General features: G+C 38.5%; 1 protein-coding gene across 1 annotated transcript; it reads left to right on the top strand.

The window, feature by feature from the left end:
- The first annotated feature begins 240 nt into the window (after positions 1-240).
- LOC130957063 (uncharacterized) lies at positions 241-729 on the top strand. The gene is made up of 2 exons (XM_057883961.1): positions 241-489; positions 571-729. Exons 1-2 carry the CDS (start codon positions 241-243, stop codon positions 727-729), a joined length of 408 nt encoding a protein of 135 aa, XP_057739944.1.
- Positions 730-21,113: the final 20,384 nt, after the last annotated feature.

Below are 21,113 nucleotides of genomic sequence, written 5' to 3'. Positions count from 1 at the left end.
GTGAGTGATCAAGGCACTCACTTTTGTAACAGGAGAATGACAAGTCTGTTGAAGAAGCAAGGCATCATTCACAAGGTGGCGACATCTTACCATCCCCAGACCAATGGGCAAGCCGTGGCGTCAAACAGGGAGATCAAGCGCATATTAGAGAAGATTGTGAAGCCTCACAGGAAGGACTGGAGTGCTCGATTGGCAGATGCGCTTTGAGCTTATAGGACTGCATACAAGGTACACATCGGAATGAGTCCATTTCGCCTCGTCTACGGGAGGGCTTGTCATCTTTCAGTGGAGGTAGAACACAAAGCATACTCGGTGGTGAAGGAATGCAACTTTAGATTAGGGAGAGCCGGCATTGAAAGGAAGCTGCTACTACAAGAATTAGAGTGCCTTCGACTGGAGGCGTATGAGAACTCACGGCTCTACAAGGAAAAGGTGAAAGCGGTGCATGACAATAATATCAAGAGAAGAGAGTTTAGAGTTGGGGATCTGGTCCTTCTCTATAACTCAAGGCTGAGACTCATGCTAGCAAACTTGACATCAAGGTGGGAATGACCCTACATGGTGGAAAAGGTTGAGCTTTATGGCGTCTTCTATCTGAGTTATCCGTCAAGCCCCAACTTCTTCAAGGTGAATGGCCACCGCTTGAAGCAATATCATGGTGAGAAGTTGGAAAGGAATAAGGAGTTGGAGATCTTTCTCTTGAAGGATCCAGCACAAGAAGAGGACTAAGCTCATAGACCGTCCAACTTAAGGACGTTAAAGAAAAGTGCTAGGTGGGAGGCAACCCACCATGGTATGATCTTCCCTTTTTCTTGATTTCATTTCATTCATATTAGTATTATTTCTCAGCTTTGCATATTTATTTCTATTAAAAAAAGGTGCATTTACGCGCAAGCATCTATGACGTGTACGCGTCGTGCGTATGTGCGCAAAAATAAAAATAGGCAGAGAGTTGCGTTGGAACGGCGCAAGAACAGTGCCTCACGCATGACCCAACCCACGCGTACGTGTGGGAGACGCGTACGCGTGAGTCAAAAATCGGCGTAAATTGCTGGTTTCGCCGAGAGTTATGCTACCTTTGTGCTGGTACTGTGCATTTAACACGACCAGTAGTCACGCATACGCGTGACTGACCCTTACGCGTCGCCTGAATTTCCACAACCCACGCGCACGCGTAAAGCACACGTACGCGTGGATGTCCAAAACGGCCTAAATGGGTACTTGAACAAAAAGTTATGCGGGAGTGAGGCTGGATTCATGCATTTCACACGGATCCTAGTCACGCGTTCCTCACCAAGCTCACCCACGCGTACGCGTGGGCGACGCGTGCGCTTCGATTGCGCTGTGGCACTTAATCAGCACGCTGCCCTATTCAGCGTTCCTTCAACCCTTTTTTCTTTTCTTTCTTTCTTCTTTCTTTCTTTTCGTTTCTTTTCAAATCCTAATTCTTTCTTCTTCTTCTTCTTACTCTCTTCTTCATTCTTCTTCTTTTCCCTTTCTTAATTCATTCTTCCTCCATTCTTATTACTCTTCTCTCACTCTCACATTCTCAATTACCTCCCTATTTTCATCGTCTTCTTCTTAAGGTTTTTTTTCTTTCCCTCTTCTACTCCCTATTTTTGCTTTCTTATGTTGGTGTTAGAGATTTATTTGGGTGATTATTTTGCTATATAATTGTTTGTGGATATTATGAGGAATGATTTGACAATTGACATTTTATTCTAGGTCTCATACATGCTTGGATTAATTCCCTTACTTTAAACTTTTAAAAGTGTATACCAAGTGTTTGTGAAAAAGCCCTCATGGAATTTTGTGCTTTCTTCTACTTTATTCTTACACTTTAATGCCTTTTTTTTTTCATAACCCTTGAATTTCGTGTAAGTTAAGTATATTAGTCATTAATTGTCAACATGAAGTGCTCATTATTTTGTTACATGTGATAATTATTTTTGCTATTGATGCTTGAACTATGCTTCTCATACTTTTACTTGCATGCTTTTAATCCTCTTGCATCTACTATTATGATATGCCTTCATGATGTTACTTGTGCTAAATAGAGGGGATTTTATCAATCTTTTATACACTTATTCATATCAATTGCATGGTTTTACACTTCCCAAATTGGTGCTATGATTGAAAACATGCTTATTTAGCATTTAATTCATTATTATTAATCCTCTCTTATTTCCATTCGATGTCGTGATATGTGTGTTAAGTGTTTTCAGAGATTGCAGGGCAGAAATGGCTTGGAGGATGGAAAAAAAGCATGCAAAAGAGGAAGGAACACAAGGAATTAAAATTTTCATGGGCGAGCAGCGACGCACACGCGTGAAGCACGTGTACGCGTGGTTAGGAAACAACAGCGATGTGCACGCGTATGGCATGCGTACGAGTGACTGGAAGATTGCACATCGACGCGTACGCGTGGACGACGCATATGCGTGGACGACGCGTACGCGTGGAAGGCTGTCACGTGCTACATATCAGAATTTGCCAGGGGCGATTTCTAGGCCTTTTTTTGACCCAGATTCAGGCCCGAAAGTCTATATTAGAGGTAGGGGTGTAGCTGAGACTTGGACACACTTTCATTCTGACTTAATTTTAGTTTTAGTTTTTAGAGAATTCTAGGAGAACACTTGCTCTCATAGGGTTCTTAGCTTTTCATAACTTTTCTTAGTTTTGCTTGGATTAGATCTTGAGAGAGAGTTGCTACTATCTTCAGTGGAAGTCTTCGTCATTATAGTTTACCTTTCTCTTACCTTACTCTTGTGTTTTTCCATTCAATTGTTGGGATTCATGTTATGATTTTCTTAATTTTATATTTATTAATATAGTGAGCCAATTTCAGTTTTAATTCCATTTTTTGTCGAATTCATTCGATTAATTATCAGCTTTACAATTTTCTTTAGTTAATTTATTTTATTTATCATGTCTCTCATTTCCTCTTATTCCATGTGATATAAAAATGGCATTCATGTTATGACTTAAAACTCTCAACTTGGCTTGGGAGTTGATTAATTGGAACTCCTTGAGTTGGAATACTCAAGTGCTAATAGGTAATTGGAAATTACTGCCAATGGGATTATCACTAACTCTAATCCTTCTTTGGGAAGCGATTAGAACTTGTGAATCAAAGTTGGTTACCTACTTGAATTTCCTTTATTAATTAAAGGATAACCAAATAGAAGCAATAACCTTTACTCTTGCACTTGGGAAAGCCAACAAGGATAGAAACTCCAATTAATACTCTCTTAGCCAAGGCCTTTAATTTCAAATACATAACACCTCCAGTTATTATTTCTTGCTTTAATTTTTAGTTATTTATTTTTCCAATTCCAACATCAAAATTTCTTAGAAAAATTCCTGATCAATAATTCGCACCTTGTTTCAACTCGTTGGGAAATGACCTGGGAATTCTACTCCCAGTATTTTATTTTGAATTGTGACATCCTCTTTAAATTGATATGTGGAATTTTCACCATTGAAGAACTGTACTTACAATGTTATTTTTATTATAAATTATTAATCAGCTATTTTTTTCCCGTCACAACAACTATGGGAGCAAAAGGGCACCCCAGGATTCACACAAAGCAAAAGAGATCAACGTCAGAAGCAAATGGGCACTCATTGGAGGTAACAGTACAGAGCACAGAAAAATAAATAACACAAAATCCAAAACCCTAAAATCCTCAAACAAAGTAAACGACCGGAGGCAGTGACGGAAACCTAAAGCACGCAAATTTCCCTGAAACAAAGCAACAGAGATAAAAAAAGATTGCAACTTTGAAAAGAAACAAAGAGATACAATTACCAGAAAGCTTCAACCTTTCAAAATGAAGCTCAGCAAAGACCAAAACTTTTCCCAAAAAGAACGCACGCAACAGTGAAACACATAAAAACTACAAATAAAAGCGCATAAAAACTGAAAGGGTATAAAGCTGAACACCAACCTGCAAAAAAAGACAAAGGAACTAGCAGCAAGCCACGAATAAATCCCCACTAAGAGATGGAAACTCCAAAAATCCAAGAAAGGAATAATCTTGGAGTGCTAGGAGTAGTCAGAAGATGAATGAAAGGAAGTTTCTCTCACTGAGCAAATTAAACAAGACGAAAGCAAATGAGGAACGAAGAGAAAGAAAACCCTTTCTTTTTAATTTCAAATTAAGCGAGGGAATGAAATGGCAAAGGGAATTAAAAGCCCTATTAAAAGGCTTTAAAAGCACTCATGAAAACCCAAAACTGATGCGACGCTGCATTTAAAAACGCTTTGCATTTTGAAAGACACCGTGGAAACGCGAAGACTAATCTGAAGTAGGAGCAGATCGTAATGCTTGAACACAACTTCCTCAAAGGGGTTGAAGCTTAAAAGCACGACCTCAAGGGGAAGATTGAAGCTCAAGCAGGGTGATGAGCGGATATTTTATACGCTTTTTAGGGGTAATTTCATGTAGATTTTAGTATGTTTTAATTAGTTTTTAATAGAATTTTATTAGTTTTTAGGAAAAAATCATATTTCTGGATTTTACTATGAGTTTGTGTATTTTTCTGTGATTTCAGGTATTTTCTGGCTGAAATTGAGGGAGCTGAGCAAAAATCTGAGTTAGGCTGAAAAAGGACTGCTGATGCTGTTGGATCCTGACCTCCCTGCACTCAGAATAAATTTTTTGGAGCTGCAGGTTTCCAATTGACGCTCTCTCAATTGGGTTGGAAAGTAGACATCCAGGGCTTTCCAGAAATATATAATAGTCCATACTTTGCGCAAAGATAGATGACATAAACTGGTGTTCAACGCCAGTTCCATGTTGCAGTCTGGCGTCCAGCGCCAGAAACAGGTTACAAGTTGGAGTCCAGCGCCCAAAACACGTTACAACCTGGCGTTCAACTCCAGAAACAGCCCAGGCACGTGAGAAGCTTAAGTCTCAGCCCCAGCACACACCAAGTGGGCCCCAGAAGTGGATTTCTGCACCAATTATCTTAGTCTACTCGTTTTTTGTAAACCTAGGTTACTAGTTTAGTATTTAAACAACTTTTAGAGACTTATTTTGTACCTCATGACATTTTCAGATCTGAATTATATACTCTTTGACGGCATGAGTCTCTAAACTCCATTGTTGGGGGTGAGGAGCTCTGCAGCGTCTCGATGAATTAATGCAATTATTTCTGTTTTCCTTTCAAACATGCGTGTTCCTATCTAAGATGTTCATTCGCGCTTAATTATGGAGAAGGTGATGATCCGTGACACTCATCACCTTCCTCAATCCATGAACGTGTGCCTGACAACCACCTCCGTTCTACATTAGATTGAATGAGTATCTCTTAGATTCCTTAATCAGAATCTTTGTGGTATAAGCTAGACTAATGGCGGCATTCAAGAGAATCCGGAAAGTCTAAACCTTGTCTGTGGTATTCCGAGTAGGATTCGAGGATTGAATGACTGTGACGAGCTTCAAACTCCTGAAGGCTGGGCATTAGTGACAGACGCAAAAGAATCACTGGATTCTATTCCAACCTGATTGAGAACCGACAGATGATTAGCCGTGCTGTGACAGAGCATTTGGAACGTTTTCACTGAGAGGATGGACGGTAGCCATTGACAACGGTGATCCCCCTACACACAGCTTGCCATGGAAGGAACTTTGCACTGTTGAAAGTGAGGAAGCATTATGTTACACGAATTCAGAGGACAAAGCATCTCCAAAACTCCAACATATTTTCCATTACTGCACAACAAGTAATTATTTCACACTCTTTTATTTTTCTAATAATTCAAACTGATAATTTTAATTGATATCCTGACTAAGAATAATAAAATAAACATAGCTTGCTTCAAACCAATAATCCCCGTGGGATCGACCCTTACTCACGTAAGGTATTACTTGGACGACCTAGTGCACTTGCTGGTTAGTGGTACGAGATCATAAGAAATCTTGATTTTGATATTGGGATTAGAATTTCGTGCACCAAGTTTTTGGCACCGTTGCCGGGGATTATTCGAGTTTGAACAACTAAAGGTTTATTTTGTTGCTTAGATTAGGAATAATTTATTTTTGTTGTTATAGAGTCATTAAATTCTGAGTCCTTTATTCCCTTTTCCAAAATTTTTCAAAAATATTATTTTTCTTTATCAGTTTCTAATTTTTTTCGTGTGTTTAGTCTCTTGTTCTAAGTTTGGTGTCAATTGCATATTTTTCCTTGTCTCTTAATTTTTCGAATTGCATGTTCTTGTTCTTCCTTGATCTTCAAATTGTTCTTGTCAATTTCTCTTGTTTGATCTTTGGTTTGTTTTGTTTTGTGTATTTTTCGTGTTTTTATGGTGCAATTTCAAATTATTAGTTTTCAAAAATAAATCTTTTTATATACAATATTAAAACACGTTACATTTGTAAATCAGTTGGCTAGAGTGTTGGCTTATGTTCTTGGCAATTGGGTATCTTTCCTTTTTAAAACCTTTTTCAAAAAAATTTTTCTTTGATTAAATCTTATACCAAACTTTAAGTTTGGTGTTTTCTTGTTAATCTCTCTTTAATTTTCGAAAATTTCATTGTGGTTTTCTAAAAATTTTAAGTTTGGTGTTCTTTCTTTTGTTCTTGGTGTTCTTGTGAATCTTCAAAGTGTTCTTGAGTCTTCTTTGTGTTTTGATCTTAAAATTTTTAAGTTTGGTGTTCCTTGGTGTTTTCCCTCCAAAATTTTCGAAAACAAGGAGCATTAGATCTAAAAATTTTAAGTCTTGTGTCTTTTATGTGTTTTTCTCTTTCATCATAAAATTCAAAATTCAAAAAAATATCTTTTCTAACTATTTTTGAGCCATATTTTCAAATTTTTTTTATAAGAATTCAGATTTCAATTTCAAAATTTTTCAAATCTTATCCTTTTAAAATTTAAAAAAAATTTTTATATTTTCCTTCTTAAAATCTTTTCAACTCATAAATATCTTTTTCAAATCTTCACAATATCTTTTTCAAAACAAATTTATCTTTTTCAAATACCTTTTATATCTTTTCATTCTTTAATTACATCTGTTTCCTATCATATTTATCTTTTACAAATCATATCTTCTATTTTATCTTTTCTCAAAATTTTCGAAAATATCCTAACCAATTTCTCTCTCCTCATTTTTTTCGAAAATCTTCATAAAATATTTTCAAATTATTATTTTTATTTTTATTTCATTTTTTTATTCATTTTATTTTATTTTATTTTATTTTATTATTTCGAAAATATATATAAAAAATTTTTTTTAATAAAATAAATAATATCAACATCCATATCATCTCCCTTACTCCATCATGGAACTAAGTGGAAATGAACAGTCCAGAAGGACTCTAGGGTCATATGCTAACCCCACTACTACTTCATATGGGAGTAGTATCTGTATACCCTCCATCGGAGTCAGTAGCTTTGAGTTGAATCCTCAGCTCATTATCATGGTGCAGCAAATTTGCCAATATTCCGGTCTTCCACAGGAAGAACCTACAGAGTTTCTGGCACAATTTTTACAAATTGCTGACACAGTACATGATAAGGAAGTAGATCAGGATGTCTACAGATTATTACTGTTTCCATTTGTTGTAAAGGACCAAGCTAAGAGGTGGTTAAATAACCAACCTAAGGACAGCATAAAGACATGGAAACAGTTGTTAGAAAAATTCCTGAATCACTATTTTCCTCTAAAACGGATGACACAGCTAAGGCTAAGCATCCAAGGCTTCAAACAAGGAGATAATGAATCCCTTTATGATGCCTGGGAGAGATACAGAGAGATGCTAAGAAAATGCCCCTCTGAAATATTTTCAGAGTGGGTGCAATTAGACATCTACTATGGGCTTACAGAAAGAGCTCAGATTTCTCTAGACCACTCAGTTGGTGGATCTATACACATGAGGAAGACAATAGAAGAAGCTCAAGAGCTCATTGATACAGTTGCCAGAAATCAGCATCTGTACCTAAGCAGGGAATCTTCCATCAACAAAGAGGCTAAAACAGTAACTGCTAAACTCAGTCCTGTAGATAAAGCTGCTGAATTCAATCAGCAATTAGATTTTCTAACAAAACAGTTAGCCGAATTCAAGGAGATACTACTAGAAACAAGAATGGCTAATATGAATATGGAAATACAGTTAAAGCAGACAGAATAGCAGTTATCAAAACAAATAACAGAAGAATGCCAAGCAGTTCAATTAAGGAGTGGAAAACATTAAATACCTCACTTCAAGGTAGCAGGAAGCCAAGAAATGAGCAAACCACCCAAAATCCATCTGAGGACAATCAGAGCCCAGAAAGGAATGACTCTGGCGCCCAAACGCTAGAAAATGGGGGGAAAGCTGGCGCTGAACGCCCAGACCATGCTCAGTCTTGGCGTTCAACGCCAGAAACAAGCAATGAATTGGCGTTGAACGCCCAAAGGAAGCACGGTTCTAGCATTCAAACGCCAGAAACAGGTAAGGAGCTTGCGTCTAATGCCACTCTAGCTTCCACCCCTGGCATTCGAATGCCAGTGGGAGATCAGACACATACAAGTGCTGATAACAAGCCCTCTAAAATGGCTTCTCAGCCCACACCTGTAGGCAATAAACCTACAGCAACTAAGGTTGAGAAATATAAAGCCAAAATGCCTTATCCTCAGAAACTCCGCCAAGCGGAACAGGATAAGCAATTTGCCCGCTTTGCAGACTATCTCAGGACTCTTGAAATAAAGATTCCGTTTGCAGAGGCACTTGAGCAAATACCCTCTTATGCAAAGTTCATGAAAGAGATCTTAAGTCATAAGAAGGATTGGAGGGAAACTGAGAAAGTTTACCTCACTGAAGAATGCAGTGCAGTCATTCTGAAAAGCTTACCTGAGAAGCTTAAAGATCCGGGAAGCTTTATGATACCATGCACATTAGAAGGTACTTGTACCAAGCAAGCTCTATGTGATCTTGGGGCAAGTCTTAATCTAATACCTGCAGCTACTATCAGAAAGCTTGGGTTGACTGATGAAGTTAAACCAACTCGGACATGTCTCCAACTTGCTGATGGCTCCATTAAATACCCATCAGGCGTGATTGAAGACATGATTGTTGATGGTGTTTTTGTGGAAAAACGAATTTCCAACACACAAATCCAACCGGCAAGTATACCGGGTCGCATCAAGTAGTAATAACTCACTTAGAGTGAGGTCGATCCCACAGGGATTGATGGATCAAGCAACTTTAGTGGGTGATTAGTTTAGTCAAGCTAACATTGAAGGGATATTGGATGAAATGTAGCCAACAGAATTGTAAATGACAGGAAATTTAAAGTTGCAGAAAGTAAAATTGCAAGTAACTTAAATAACAAGAAAGTAAAATAACTGAAACTTAAATTGCAAGAAATGTAAATTGCATCAAATGTAAAGGGGGCTGGGGTGCTGGAAATTAAATGAGAGCAGTAGATCCAAGCTTAGAACAATTGCAGGGAGATTAACTTGCATGAAAGTAATTTGGGATCATGAACAGAAATGTAAAATAAAGAACAAGTGCAGAAGAATTAAATTGCTTGAAAGTAAATTGAAAGCCAATGGAACAGTAAAAATAGAAGAGCAGCCAAGAACTCAACTCAATTGCAAAATAAAATTGAAGATCTCAAGGAATCAAAGAGACTAGAAAACAAGTCTAGATCTCACTCCCTTCCTTGATTCAACAGCAAACAGATTGAAGAAGAAATAGAGATGGAAGCAGTAAAGAGAGCCTTGATTTAAATCAAAATTCCTTGAATTATGCAGAAGAACAAAGCATGGATTTCAGATCAAAGATTGGAACAGAATTCCTCCAACCTCAATCCAAAATTTCAAAACAAGAGAAAGACTAAAGAGAGAGCTCTCTACTACTACTCCTCCCTAATGGAGCAAGCCCCTCTTCTATCGAGCATCAATTGATGCCTTTATATAGGCTTTTCAAAGTGAAAATGAAAATGAAATTAAAACAAATTACAATTAAAATAAAAATCCTGATCTAATTTATCCATGTGCCTTTGAGTGATGATGTGGGCTTTGCTTGCTTTGGATTTAAGGAGAGATAGGTCTTGGATGGCCTTGGTTCAATTGGTGAAGATTTGAGTTCAAAGGGAATTTAAATTGAATTTTGGCCCATGGGTGTTCCCAGGAGGCTGCCCTGCTCTTGTGGAGGGCAGAGCAGGGAAACTTTGTGTGGGTATCCAATTTGCGTGCCAAGGCTTGGAAGCATCAGGATGCTACCCTGCCCTTGGGGAGGGCAGGGCAATGTTGCCTTGCATGTGTGTCTTGCGCGCTCACTTCCTTGGACCGTGTCATGATGCGCTCCTCACTCCCCTTAGGTGCTTGGTTCGAAACCCATGGGTGGCGCTTGGAGTTTGATTTTTTCTTGGATTTTCTTCAAGAAGAGCACGACATTGCCCTGCTCTCCAAGAGGGCAGAGCAGAAAAATGAGCGCTACTTTGCTTTGGAGTGAGGCTCCAGCTTCGAACCTTGGTGGAAGCACTTTGGTTTATTTTCGTTTATTTTTGGCCCTTAAAGATACCTTTCACTCATGCCTCAATTGTATGCCAAATATAGATTTCTATATATCGTTGGAAAGCTCTGAATGTCAGCTTTCCAACGAAACTGGAAGCACATCAATCGGACGTCTGTAGCTCAAGTTATAGCCCTTTGAAGTAGGCATGGTCATGCTGTAAACGCCCAGATTTTAACTTAGCGAAAATTTGCTTCCAACCTCACTTTGCATCACGATATTGCCCTGCCCTTGGCAAGAGCAGGGCAGTGTGCGTGCCTAAGGTTCCAAAGTGTGCTCCAACTTCAAAGTGTACCCCAAAGCTCTTTTTTCTCCTTTTTTGTGCTTCTTTGCTTCTTTTTCTTCTTATTTCCTACAAGATTTATAAAATTAAAAGATCAAGAAAATATATCATTTAAGCACAAAAGCATTCAATATTTAAGCACAAATCATCAATTTCTTGTACGAAAAAGCATAGAAAAATAGGTATATGATGACATGTCATCAATTGTCAAGGTTGGGCCATTTGCCTTTCCCACTGACTTTGTGGTGCTGGAAATGGAGGAGCACAAGAGTGCAACTCTCATTCTGGGAAAACCTTTCCTAACAACTGGCCGAACCCTCATTGATGTTCAAAAAGGGGAAGTAACCCTGAGAGTCAATGAGGATGAGTTCAAGTTGAATGTTGTCAAAGCCATGCAGCATCCAGACACCCAAAATGACTGCATGAGCGTTGATATTATTGACTCTCTGGTAAAAGAGGTCAATATGGCTGAGAGTCTCGAATCAGAGCTAGAGGATATCTTTAAAGATGTTCAGCCTGATCTGGAGGAACCAGAGAGAATAGTAGAACCTCTGAAAATCCCTCAAGAAGAGGAGAAACCTCCCAAACTCGAGCTCAAACTATTACCACCATCTCTGAAATATGCATTTCTGGAAGAAGGTGATACCTTTCCTCTAATCATAAGCTCTACCTTAGAGGCACAGGAAGAGGAAGCACTAATTCAAGTGCTAAGGACACATAAGACAACTCTTGGGTGGTCCATCAGTGATCTTAAGGGCATTAGCCCAGCCAGATGCATGCACAAGATCCTATTAGAGGGTGATGCCAAGCCAGTGGTTCAACCACAAAGGCGGCTGAATCCAGCCATGAAGGAGGTGGTGCAGAAAGAGGTCACTAAATTACTAGAGGCTGGGATTATTTATCCTATTTCTGATAGCCCCTGGGTAAGCCCTGTCCAAGTCGTCCCTAAGAAAGGTGGCATGACAGTGGTCCATAATGAAAAAAATGAACTGGTTCCCACAAGAACAGTTACAGGGTGGCGTATGTGTATTGATTACAGAAGGCTCAATACAGCCACCAGAAAAGATCATTTTCCTTTACCATTCATAGACCAGATGTTAGAAAGACTGGCAGGTCATGAATACTACTGCTTCCTGGATGGATATTCAGGTTATAATCAAATTGTAGTAGATCCCCAGGATCAAGAGAAAACAGCATTCACATGTCCATCCGAAGTATTTGCGTACAGAAGGATGCCATTTGGTCTGTGCAATGCACCTGCAACCTTTCAAAGGTGCATGCTCTCTATTTTCTCTGATATGGTGGAAAAATTTCTGGAAGTCTTCATGGATGACTTTTCAGTATTCGGAGACTCATTCAGCTCCTGTTTTGACCATCTAGCACTTGTTCTAAAGAGATGCCAAGAGACGAACCTGGTTTTAAACTGGGAAAAATGTCACTTTATGGTGACTGAAGGAATTTTCCTTGGGCACAAAATCTCGAACAAGGGTATAGAGGTGGATCAAGCTAAGGTAGAGGTAATTGAAAAATTACCACCACCTGCCAATGTTAAGGCAATCAGAAGCTTTCTGGGGCATGCAGGATTCTATAGGAGGTTTATGAAAGATTTTTCAAAAATTGCCAAACCTCTGAGTAATCTGCTAGCTGCTGACACGCCATTTTTCTTTGATAAGGAGTGTCTGCAGGCGTTTGAGACCCTGAAAGCTAAGCTGGTCACAGCACCAGTCATCTCTGCACCAGACTGGACATTACCATTTGAATTGATGTGTGATGCCAATGATCATGCCATTGGTGCAGTGTTGGAACAGAGGCATGACAAGCTCATGCACGTCATTTACTATGCTAGCCGTGTTTTAAATGACGCACAGAAGAACTACACAACCACAGAAAAAAGAATTACTTGCAGTGGTTTATGCCATTGACAAGTTCAGATCCTATTTAGTAGGATCAAAAGTGATTGTGTACACTGATCATGCTGCTCTTAAATATCTACTCACAAAGCAGGATTCAAAACCCAGACTCATCATATGGGTGTTGCTTCTGCAAGAGTTTGATATAGAAATAAGAGACAAAAAAGGGACAGAGAACCAATTAGCAGATCACCTATCCCGAATAGAACCAGTAGAAGGGGCGTCCCTCCCTCTTACTGAGATCTCTGAGACCTTTCCGGATGAGCAACTCTTTGCCATCCAGGAAGTGCCGTGGTTTGCAGACATTGCAAACTATAAGGCAGTAAGATTCATACCCAAAGAGTACAGTAGGTAGCAATCAAAGAAGTTGATCACGGATGAAAAGTACTATCTTTGGGATGAACCATATCTCTTTAAGAGATGTGCAGACGGAGTAATCCGTAGATGTGTGCCTAAAGAAGAAGCACAGAAGATCCTCTGGCACTGCCATAGATCACAGTATGGAGGACATTTTGGAAGTGAGCGAATAGCCACAAGAGTTCTCCAATGCGGCTTCTACTTGCCTACTCTCTATAAGGATTCCCGAGTGTTTGTACTTAATTGTGACAGTTGCCAAAGATCTGGCAATCTGCCTCATAGTTATGCCATGCCTCAACAAGGGATCTTGGAGATTGAGTTGTTTGATGTATGAGGTATTGATTTCATGGGGCCTTTCCCACCATCATACTCAAACATTTACATTCTGGTGGCAGTGGATTATGTATCCAAATGGGTGGAAGCTATTGCTACACCCACTAATGACACTAAGACAGTGTTAAAATTCCTCCAGAAACACATCTTCAGCAGATTTGGCACCCCTAGAGTACTAATCAGTGATGGGGGCACTCATTTCTGCAATAAACAGCTCTACTCTGCTTTGGTTCGTTATGGAGTAAGCCACAGGGTGGCCACTCTATATCACCCACAGACAAATGGGCAAGCTGAAGTCTCAAATAGAGAACTCAAAAGAATCCTAGAACGGACTGTAATTAACCGTAGAAGGGATTGGGCAAGAAACTTGGATGATGCTCTGTGGGCATACAGAACAGCATTCAAGACCCCTATAGGGATCTCTCCATACCAGCTTGTGTATGGAAAGGCATGTCACTTGCCAGTGGAACTGGAACATAAGGCCTACTGGGCAACCAGATTCCTGAACCTTGATGCCAAGTTAGCTGGAGAAAAACGATTGCTCCAGTTAAATGAGCTAGAGGAATTTAGACTCAATGCTTTCGAGAATGCAAAAATATACAAAGAGAAAGCAAAAAGATGGCATGATAAGAAATTGTCATCTAGAGTCTTTGAGCCAGAGCAGAAAGTTCTGCTATTTAATTCTAGGCTCAGATTATTCCCCAGGAAATTGAAGTCTCGGTGGAGAGGTCCATATGTGATTACAAGCGTGTCACCATATGGATACGTAGAGCTTCAGGATAATGATTCTAACAAAAAGTTCATTGTTAATGGGCAGAGAGTAAAACATTATCTTGAAGGCAATTTTGAGCAAGAATGCTCAAAACTGAGGCTTGATTAAAGCTCAGTAATAGTCCAGCTAAAGACAATAAAGAAGCGCTTGCTGGGAGGCAACCCAGCTATTTACAAAGTTTATTTGTTAATTAATTGATTTTTACAGGTATATGTCAAGTATCTTCAAGGTAAAATAGCAATTGATTGAATTCACAGAGTTACAAGGGAATTTGGAAGCTCACTAGCGTGAAAAATCCAGTAAGTAATATTTTGGGCGTTGAACGCCCAAAAGAAGCATCCACTGGGCGTTTAACGCTAGTAAGGATAGCCATCTGGGCGTTGAACGCCAGAAAGAAGCTCCTTCTGGGCGTTTAACGCCAGAATTACAGCATCCTGGGCGTTCAGAAAAACGCCCAGTGACAAAGGACTTCCTGGCATTCAACGCCAGAAAGAAGCAACAGCTGGGCGTTGAACGCCCAGGAGAAGCAGCAATTGGGCATTAAACGCCCAAAACATGCAGCGTTTGGGCGTTTAAACGCCAAAATGGTGGGGAGGAGGTAAAATTCGTTTTTCTTCACAAATTTTCTAATTTTTATGTTTCAATTCATGATTTCTTGCATAAACATGTTTCAAAATATCATCCTTCAATTCCAAAAATTTTAATCCTAATTTCTAAAAACCCTAATCTCTAAAATCCCTTTTTCAAAAACATCAAATGTATCTGAATCTATAAACACAAATCTTTTTCCAATCCAAATCTTTTTCAAATCTTTTTCAACTCATCATATCTTTTGGATTTCGAAATTGCCTCTCCCTCTATTCCTCTCCTATCCTTTCTTTTGCTTGAGGACAAGCAAACCTCTAAGTTTGGTGTGATTCGCCATGATCACTGAGCTAAAACTCATCAAGATCATGGCACCTAAGGGAACAGGAAGAGCAAGGATGTGACTTAAAGGAACTGAAGCGTCAGAAATTATCTCTTGAAGGACCAAGCACCCCATAGACTAGAGGAACATCCACTTCCCAAAATAAAGGTCGTTAAGTTCTAATCTTTGCCTTAACTCTGTGATAACTGTTCTTATTAGGAATTTACCTTAGAAGTTATATATTAGTAGTAGTAATTAGTATCTCTACTTTGATTTTAATTCCAATTAAGTTATAATTTATTTTTCTCATCATCATCAAACAGTGCATATTTTTGATCTTGTTGTTTATGAATGTTAAAATTGTTGGCTCTTGAAAGAATGATGAAAAAGAGAAATGTTATTGACGATCTGAAAAATCAAAAAAATTGATTCTTGAAGTAAGAAAAAGCAGTGAAAAAGCAAAAGCTTGTGCGAAAAAAAAATAGAAAGAAAAAGAAAAAGCAAGTAAAAAAAGCCAATAGCCCTTAAAACTAAAAGGCAGGGGTAAAAAGGATCCAAGGCTTTGAGCATCAATGGATAGGAGGGCCCAAGGAAATAAATCCAGGCCTAAGCGGCTAAATCAAGCTGTCCCTAACCATGTGCTTGTGGCATGCAGGTCCAAGTGAAAAGCTTGAGACTGAGTGGTTAAAGTCGTGATCCAAAGCAAAAAGAGTGTGCTTAAGAGCTCTGGACACCTCTAACTGGGGACTTTAGCAAAGCTGAGTCACAATCTGAAAAGGTTCACCCAGTCATGTGTCTGTGGCATTTATGTATCCGGTGGTAATACTGGAAAACAAAATGCTTAGGGTCACGGCCAAGACTCATAAAAGTAGCTGTGTTCAAGAATCAACATGCTAAACTAGGAGAATCAATCACACTATCTGAATTCTAAGTTCCTATGGATGCCAACCATTCTGAATTTCAAAGGATAAAGTGAGATGCCAAAACTGTTCAGAGGCAAAAAGCTACTAGTCCCGCTCATCTAATTAGAATATGGGCTTCACTTAAAACTCTGAGATATTATTGCTTCTTGACTTCTTTTTATCCTCTTTTATTTATCTAGTTGCTTGGGGACAAGCAACGGTTTAAGTTTGGTGTTGTGATGAGCGGATATTTTATACGCTTTTTGGAGGTAATTTCATGTAGATTTTAGTATGTTTTAATTAGTTTTTAATAGAATTTTATTATTTTTTAGGCAAAAATCATATTTCTGGACTTTAATATGAGTTTTTGTATTTTTCTGTAATTTCAGGTATTTTCTGGCTGAAATTGAGGGAGCTGAGCAAAAATCTGAGTTAGGCTGAAAAAGGACTGCTGATGCTATTGGATCCTGACCTCCCTGCACTCGGAATGGATATTTTGGAGCTACAGGAGCCCAATTGAAGCTCTCTCAATTGGGTTGAAAAGTAGACATCCAGGGCTTTCCAGCAATATATAATAGTCCATACTTTGGGCAAAGATAGACGATGTAAACTGGCGTTCAATGCCAGTTCCATATAGCAGTCTGGCGTCCAGCGCCAGAAATAGGGTACAAGTTGGAGTCCAGCGCCCAAAACAAATTGCAACATGGCGTTCAACTCCAGAAACAGCCAAGGCACGTGAGAAGCTTAAGTCTCAGCCCCAGCACACACCAAGTGGGCCCCAGAAGTGGATTTCTGCACCAATTATCTTAGTCTACTCGTTTTCTGTAAACCTAGGTTACTAGTTTAGTATTTAAACAACTTTTAGAGACTTATTTTGTACCTCATGACATTTTCAAATCTGAATTATATACTCTTTGACGGCATGAGTCTCTAAACTCCATTGTTGGGGGTGAGGAGCTCTGCAGCGTCTCGATGAATTAATGCAATTATTTCTGTTTTCCTTTCAAACATGCGTGTTCCTATCTAAGATGTTCATTCGCGCTTAATTATGGAGAAGGTGATGATCCGTGACACTCATCACCTTCCTCAATCCATGAACGTGTGCCTGACAACCACCTCCGTTCTACATTAGATTGAATGAGTATCTCTTAGATTCCTTAATCAGAATCTTCGTGGTATAAGCTAGACTAATAGCGGCATTCAAGAGAATCCGGAAAGTCTAAACCTTGTATGTGGTATTCCGAGTAGGATTCGAGGATTGAATGACTGTGACAAGCTTCAAACTCCTGAAGGCTGGGCATTAGTGACAGACGCAAAAGAATCACTGGATTCTATTCCAACCTGATTGAGAACCGACAGATGATTAGCCGTGCTGTGACAGAGCATTTGGAACATTTTCACTGAGAGGATGGACGGTAGCCATTGACAACGGTGATCCCCCTACACACAGCTTGCCATGGAAGGAACTTTGCACTGTTGAAAGTGAGGAAGCATTATGTTACACGAATTCAGAGGACAAAGCATCTCCAAAACTCCAACATATTTTCCATTACTGCACAACAAGTAATTATTTCACACTCTTTTATTTTTCTAATAATTCAAACTGATAATTTTAATTGATATCCTGACTAAGAATAATAAAATAAACATAGCTTGCTTCAAACCAATAATCCCCGTGGGATCGACCCTTACTCACGTAAGGTATTACTTGGACGACCCAGTGCACTTGCTGGTTAGTGGTACGAGATCATAAGAAATCTTGATTTTGATATTGGGATTAGAATTTCGTGCACCACAGGGGCACTGTTCATATCCTAGACCAAGCTATACGGTTCGGGTTGGACGAAGACAAAGCGACCAACCTCTTGTAAGGTTGGTCGTCACCGACTAAAGAGCTCGGCCAAATCACCATAAAGGCCTAAAACAGGCCCAAAGCAAAGGACATTGCCCACCAGAAGGTGGCTGGCCAAAAGATAAGTGATCTCACCAATAAAAGATAAAGATAAGATAACAAACTTATCTCAGGGAAGGTCACTCCACACTACTATAAATACACTGGAGCACCCAGGTATAACTCATACTCCAATTCTACAAAAAACATGCTTAAAGCCCGTGCTAACTTAAGCTTCGGAGTCTCTTGCAGGTACCACCACCCTCCAGTGATCAAGGATCAGCAATACTTCGAGCTCCAACAAGTCGGACACAGCAGTACTTCGAGATCAACCTCAACGTTTCAGGTAACCCCTCGAAACAGATAGTAAGCTTACCTAATTGTATATTTTTTAGCTTTTTAAGCTTTATGGACCATTCTTGCTATGTGATTGATTTTAATTTCTACCTCTTTTCCTAAGTTCCATAGCACCAATGTCTCCCACTTCTATGTCAATTAAGTATTGCAAATAAAATTCAAAGTGTGTCTTTGATCGATATGTAAGTTTCATATTCCATTTTGTTCATTAAAGTTACCTTGCACATCAATCAATGTCCATTCATGATCTAATTCACAATTGCTTGATTATATGCTTGAGGGAATTCATGCTTCTTTATCACTTGTTTGCTTATCTTAACTTACAAGTTACTTTGAAGTATTTCAAGCACACTAGAATGAGTAAAGTGCATGCTTCTTTTGTGTAATTGTGACATAGCCCTCTATGCTAGTGAGTGTGTTCTAAACTGCATGCAACTTAGAACTCACACACTTGATTCATTAATGTCACACTAATTCACTCACTTCATTCTAGTGATCATTACCTCATTCTAACAATTTATGCTTCCTAGCTTTTGCAATTTCTCATCTTATGATGTTATTTTCTATTTTTCATGGGTGAATCATCATAAGCAAAAATGGAAGCGGAAGAAAGAACATGCAGCAGCCGGTTGATCCACCAACTGAAGGTGGCAATCCGGAAAGTCGTCGTACCCCCTTGCTCATCTTTGAATGCACCGAGGACGGTGCAAACTTTTAAGTATGGAGAGGTCATCCGACCAATCGGCGTTTTTGGGTGAGAAATTTCTAATCCCAACACTTTTGGATTTCACTTTTTTTAGGTCTTTTAGGATTTTTAGTTACATTTTCTTAGTTTGCATATATATAATAAACTTAGCCAAAATAATAAAATTTTCCAAGAATTTTATCTATAGGGCACCCCAATTTATTTGAGTAAAATTTTTTTTAGAACTTGCTTGAATTATATATTGTGGATCATGTTTTTGAGATAAGAACACAAGCATGTGAGTTTTGAGCCTATTTGTGAGGCTACATCATATAACCACTATTTTCATTCTTATGTATATTATTCTCTTTCTATGATTGTAATATTTTATTTGTTTGATTCTTTATGTCCATTATTTTGTGTATGAATGCACTTATATGATTGAGGTCATCATTATTTCAATAGTTCACTTACCCAAATAGCTCTAACCCGTTTATCCACCTTTGTTAACCAATTTTGTGCCTATGTTAAACCCCCTTTGTTCTTTAATTTAGGAAATCACTACTCCTAAGTGAAAAATAATAAATGTCCTCTGATTTGGATCTTTGATTAGCTTAGACTAGTGAGTGTGTGTATCATTCAAGTATGGGGAAACTTGGGACATTGGTTGAGGTAAAAGTATGTTTTGTATTTTCATTGAAGATCTTGGGAATTAGGTACATACTCATGTATTAATTAAATGTTAAACCATGTGCATTGATACCTTTGTATATACTTTATTGTAAAAAGAAAAAATATAAAATAAAGAAAAATATATATAAAAAAATAAAAAAATATACAAAAAATGCAATAAAAAGGGGACAAAATGCCCCAAAGTGAAGTTCAATAATAATCAATGCATATGTGTTGTGATAAAAAAAAGAATGCATGAGTGTGTGAAAAAGTGAAGAATGGGTAGTTAGGTTAGCTTTGAATTGTATAGGTTGTAGGTTAGGTTAGAGCGTAAGTTAATCAAAGATTCAAATTTCAAACTCACTTAACCAAATACAATCCTACCTTGACCCTAGCCCCATTACAACCTTATGAAAAGTTCTCATGATATTTGTATGCATGCATGAAATTATTGTTGATTGTTAGATGAAAAACAAATCTTAGAAAGCATGATTAGGGGAGAATTGATTGAATTAACCCTATACATCCGGTGAGGGTTCGATTACTCAATCACATGTTTTCACCATGATCATATCTTTTCTTGCAAGTTTGTAAAATATTTTAATAACTCAATTCAATTGTGAGTTTGACTTGGTTGTTAATACCTTTAGCCCTCATGTGCATATATGCTTTCTTGGAAGTTGATTTATTTTGACCAAGTAGTTGCATTCATCTAGATAGATTGCATGTAGATAGGTTGCATATAGTTAATTTGCATTGAATAAATGTGATACTCTTTGTCTCTTTCTTGAGTTTAGCATGAGGACATACTTAGTTTAAGTGTGGGGAGGTTTGATAAACCCCAATTTTGTGGTTTATTTTGTGCTTAATTTAGGGAATTATATCAACTTATCCCATATTTATTCAATGAAATAGCATGGTTTTGTGAACTTCTCCTAATTTGTGCTTAAGAGTGAAAACATGCCTTTTTAGGCCTTAAAATAGCTAAATCTAATTAACTTTAATTCCATTCAATGCCTTGATATGTTTGTTGAGTGATTTCAAATTTATAAGGCAATTATTGGATAGAAGAGGTGAAGAGAAAAGTATGCAAAGTGGGGAATTCATGAAGAAATGAGCATTTGGAGAATTCATGGACATGCGCGCGTGTCATTCATGCGTACGCGTGAGAAGGACATTCATGGCCACATGCACGCATCACCCACATGTACGCGTGAGGAGGAAATTCGCCAGCGATGCGCACGCGTCGTCCACGCACACGCGTGATGCTGATCACGTGACCTCATTAAAGTAAAAACGCTGGGAGGCGATTTCTGAGCTTTCCAGGCCCAAATCCAACTTATTTCTGAGGCTATTTGATGCAGAATTCAAGATTGGACAAAGGGGGAGTGATTAGATTAGCTTAGGAATCATGCTTTAGGTAGTTTCTCAAGAGAGAAGCTCCCTCTTCTTTCTAGAATTAGGTTAATTTCTCTTAGATCTAGGTTTGATTTCTTATTTTCATCTTGTTTTCTTTTCAATTTCTTGTTTTAGTACTTT

This window comes from Arachis stenosperma, chromosome 10, assembly GCF_014773155.1.
Source record: "Arachis stenosperma cultivar V10309 chromosome 10, arast.V10309.gnm1.PFL2, whole genome shotgun sequence".
NCBI classification, from domain to species: Eukaryota; Viridiplantae; Streptophyta; class Magnoliopsida; order Fabales; family Fabaceae; genus Arachis; species Arachis stenosperma.
The sequence above is the reverse complement of the archived record's forward strand: the minus strand, read 5'-3'. Positions and strand labels throughout refer to the sequence as shown.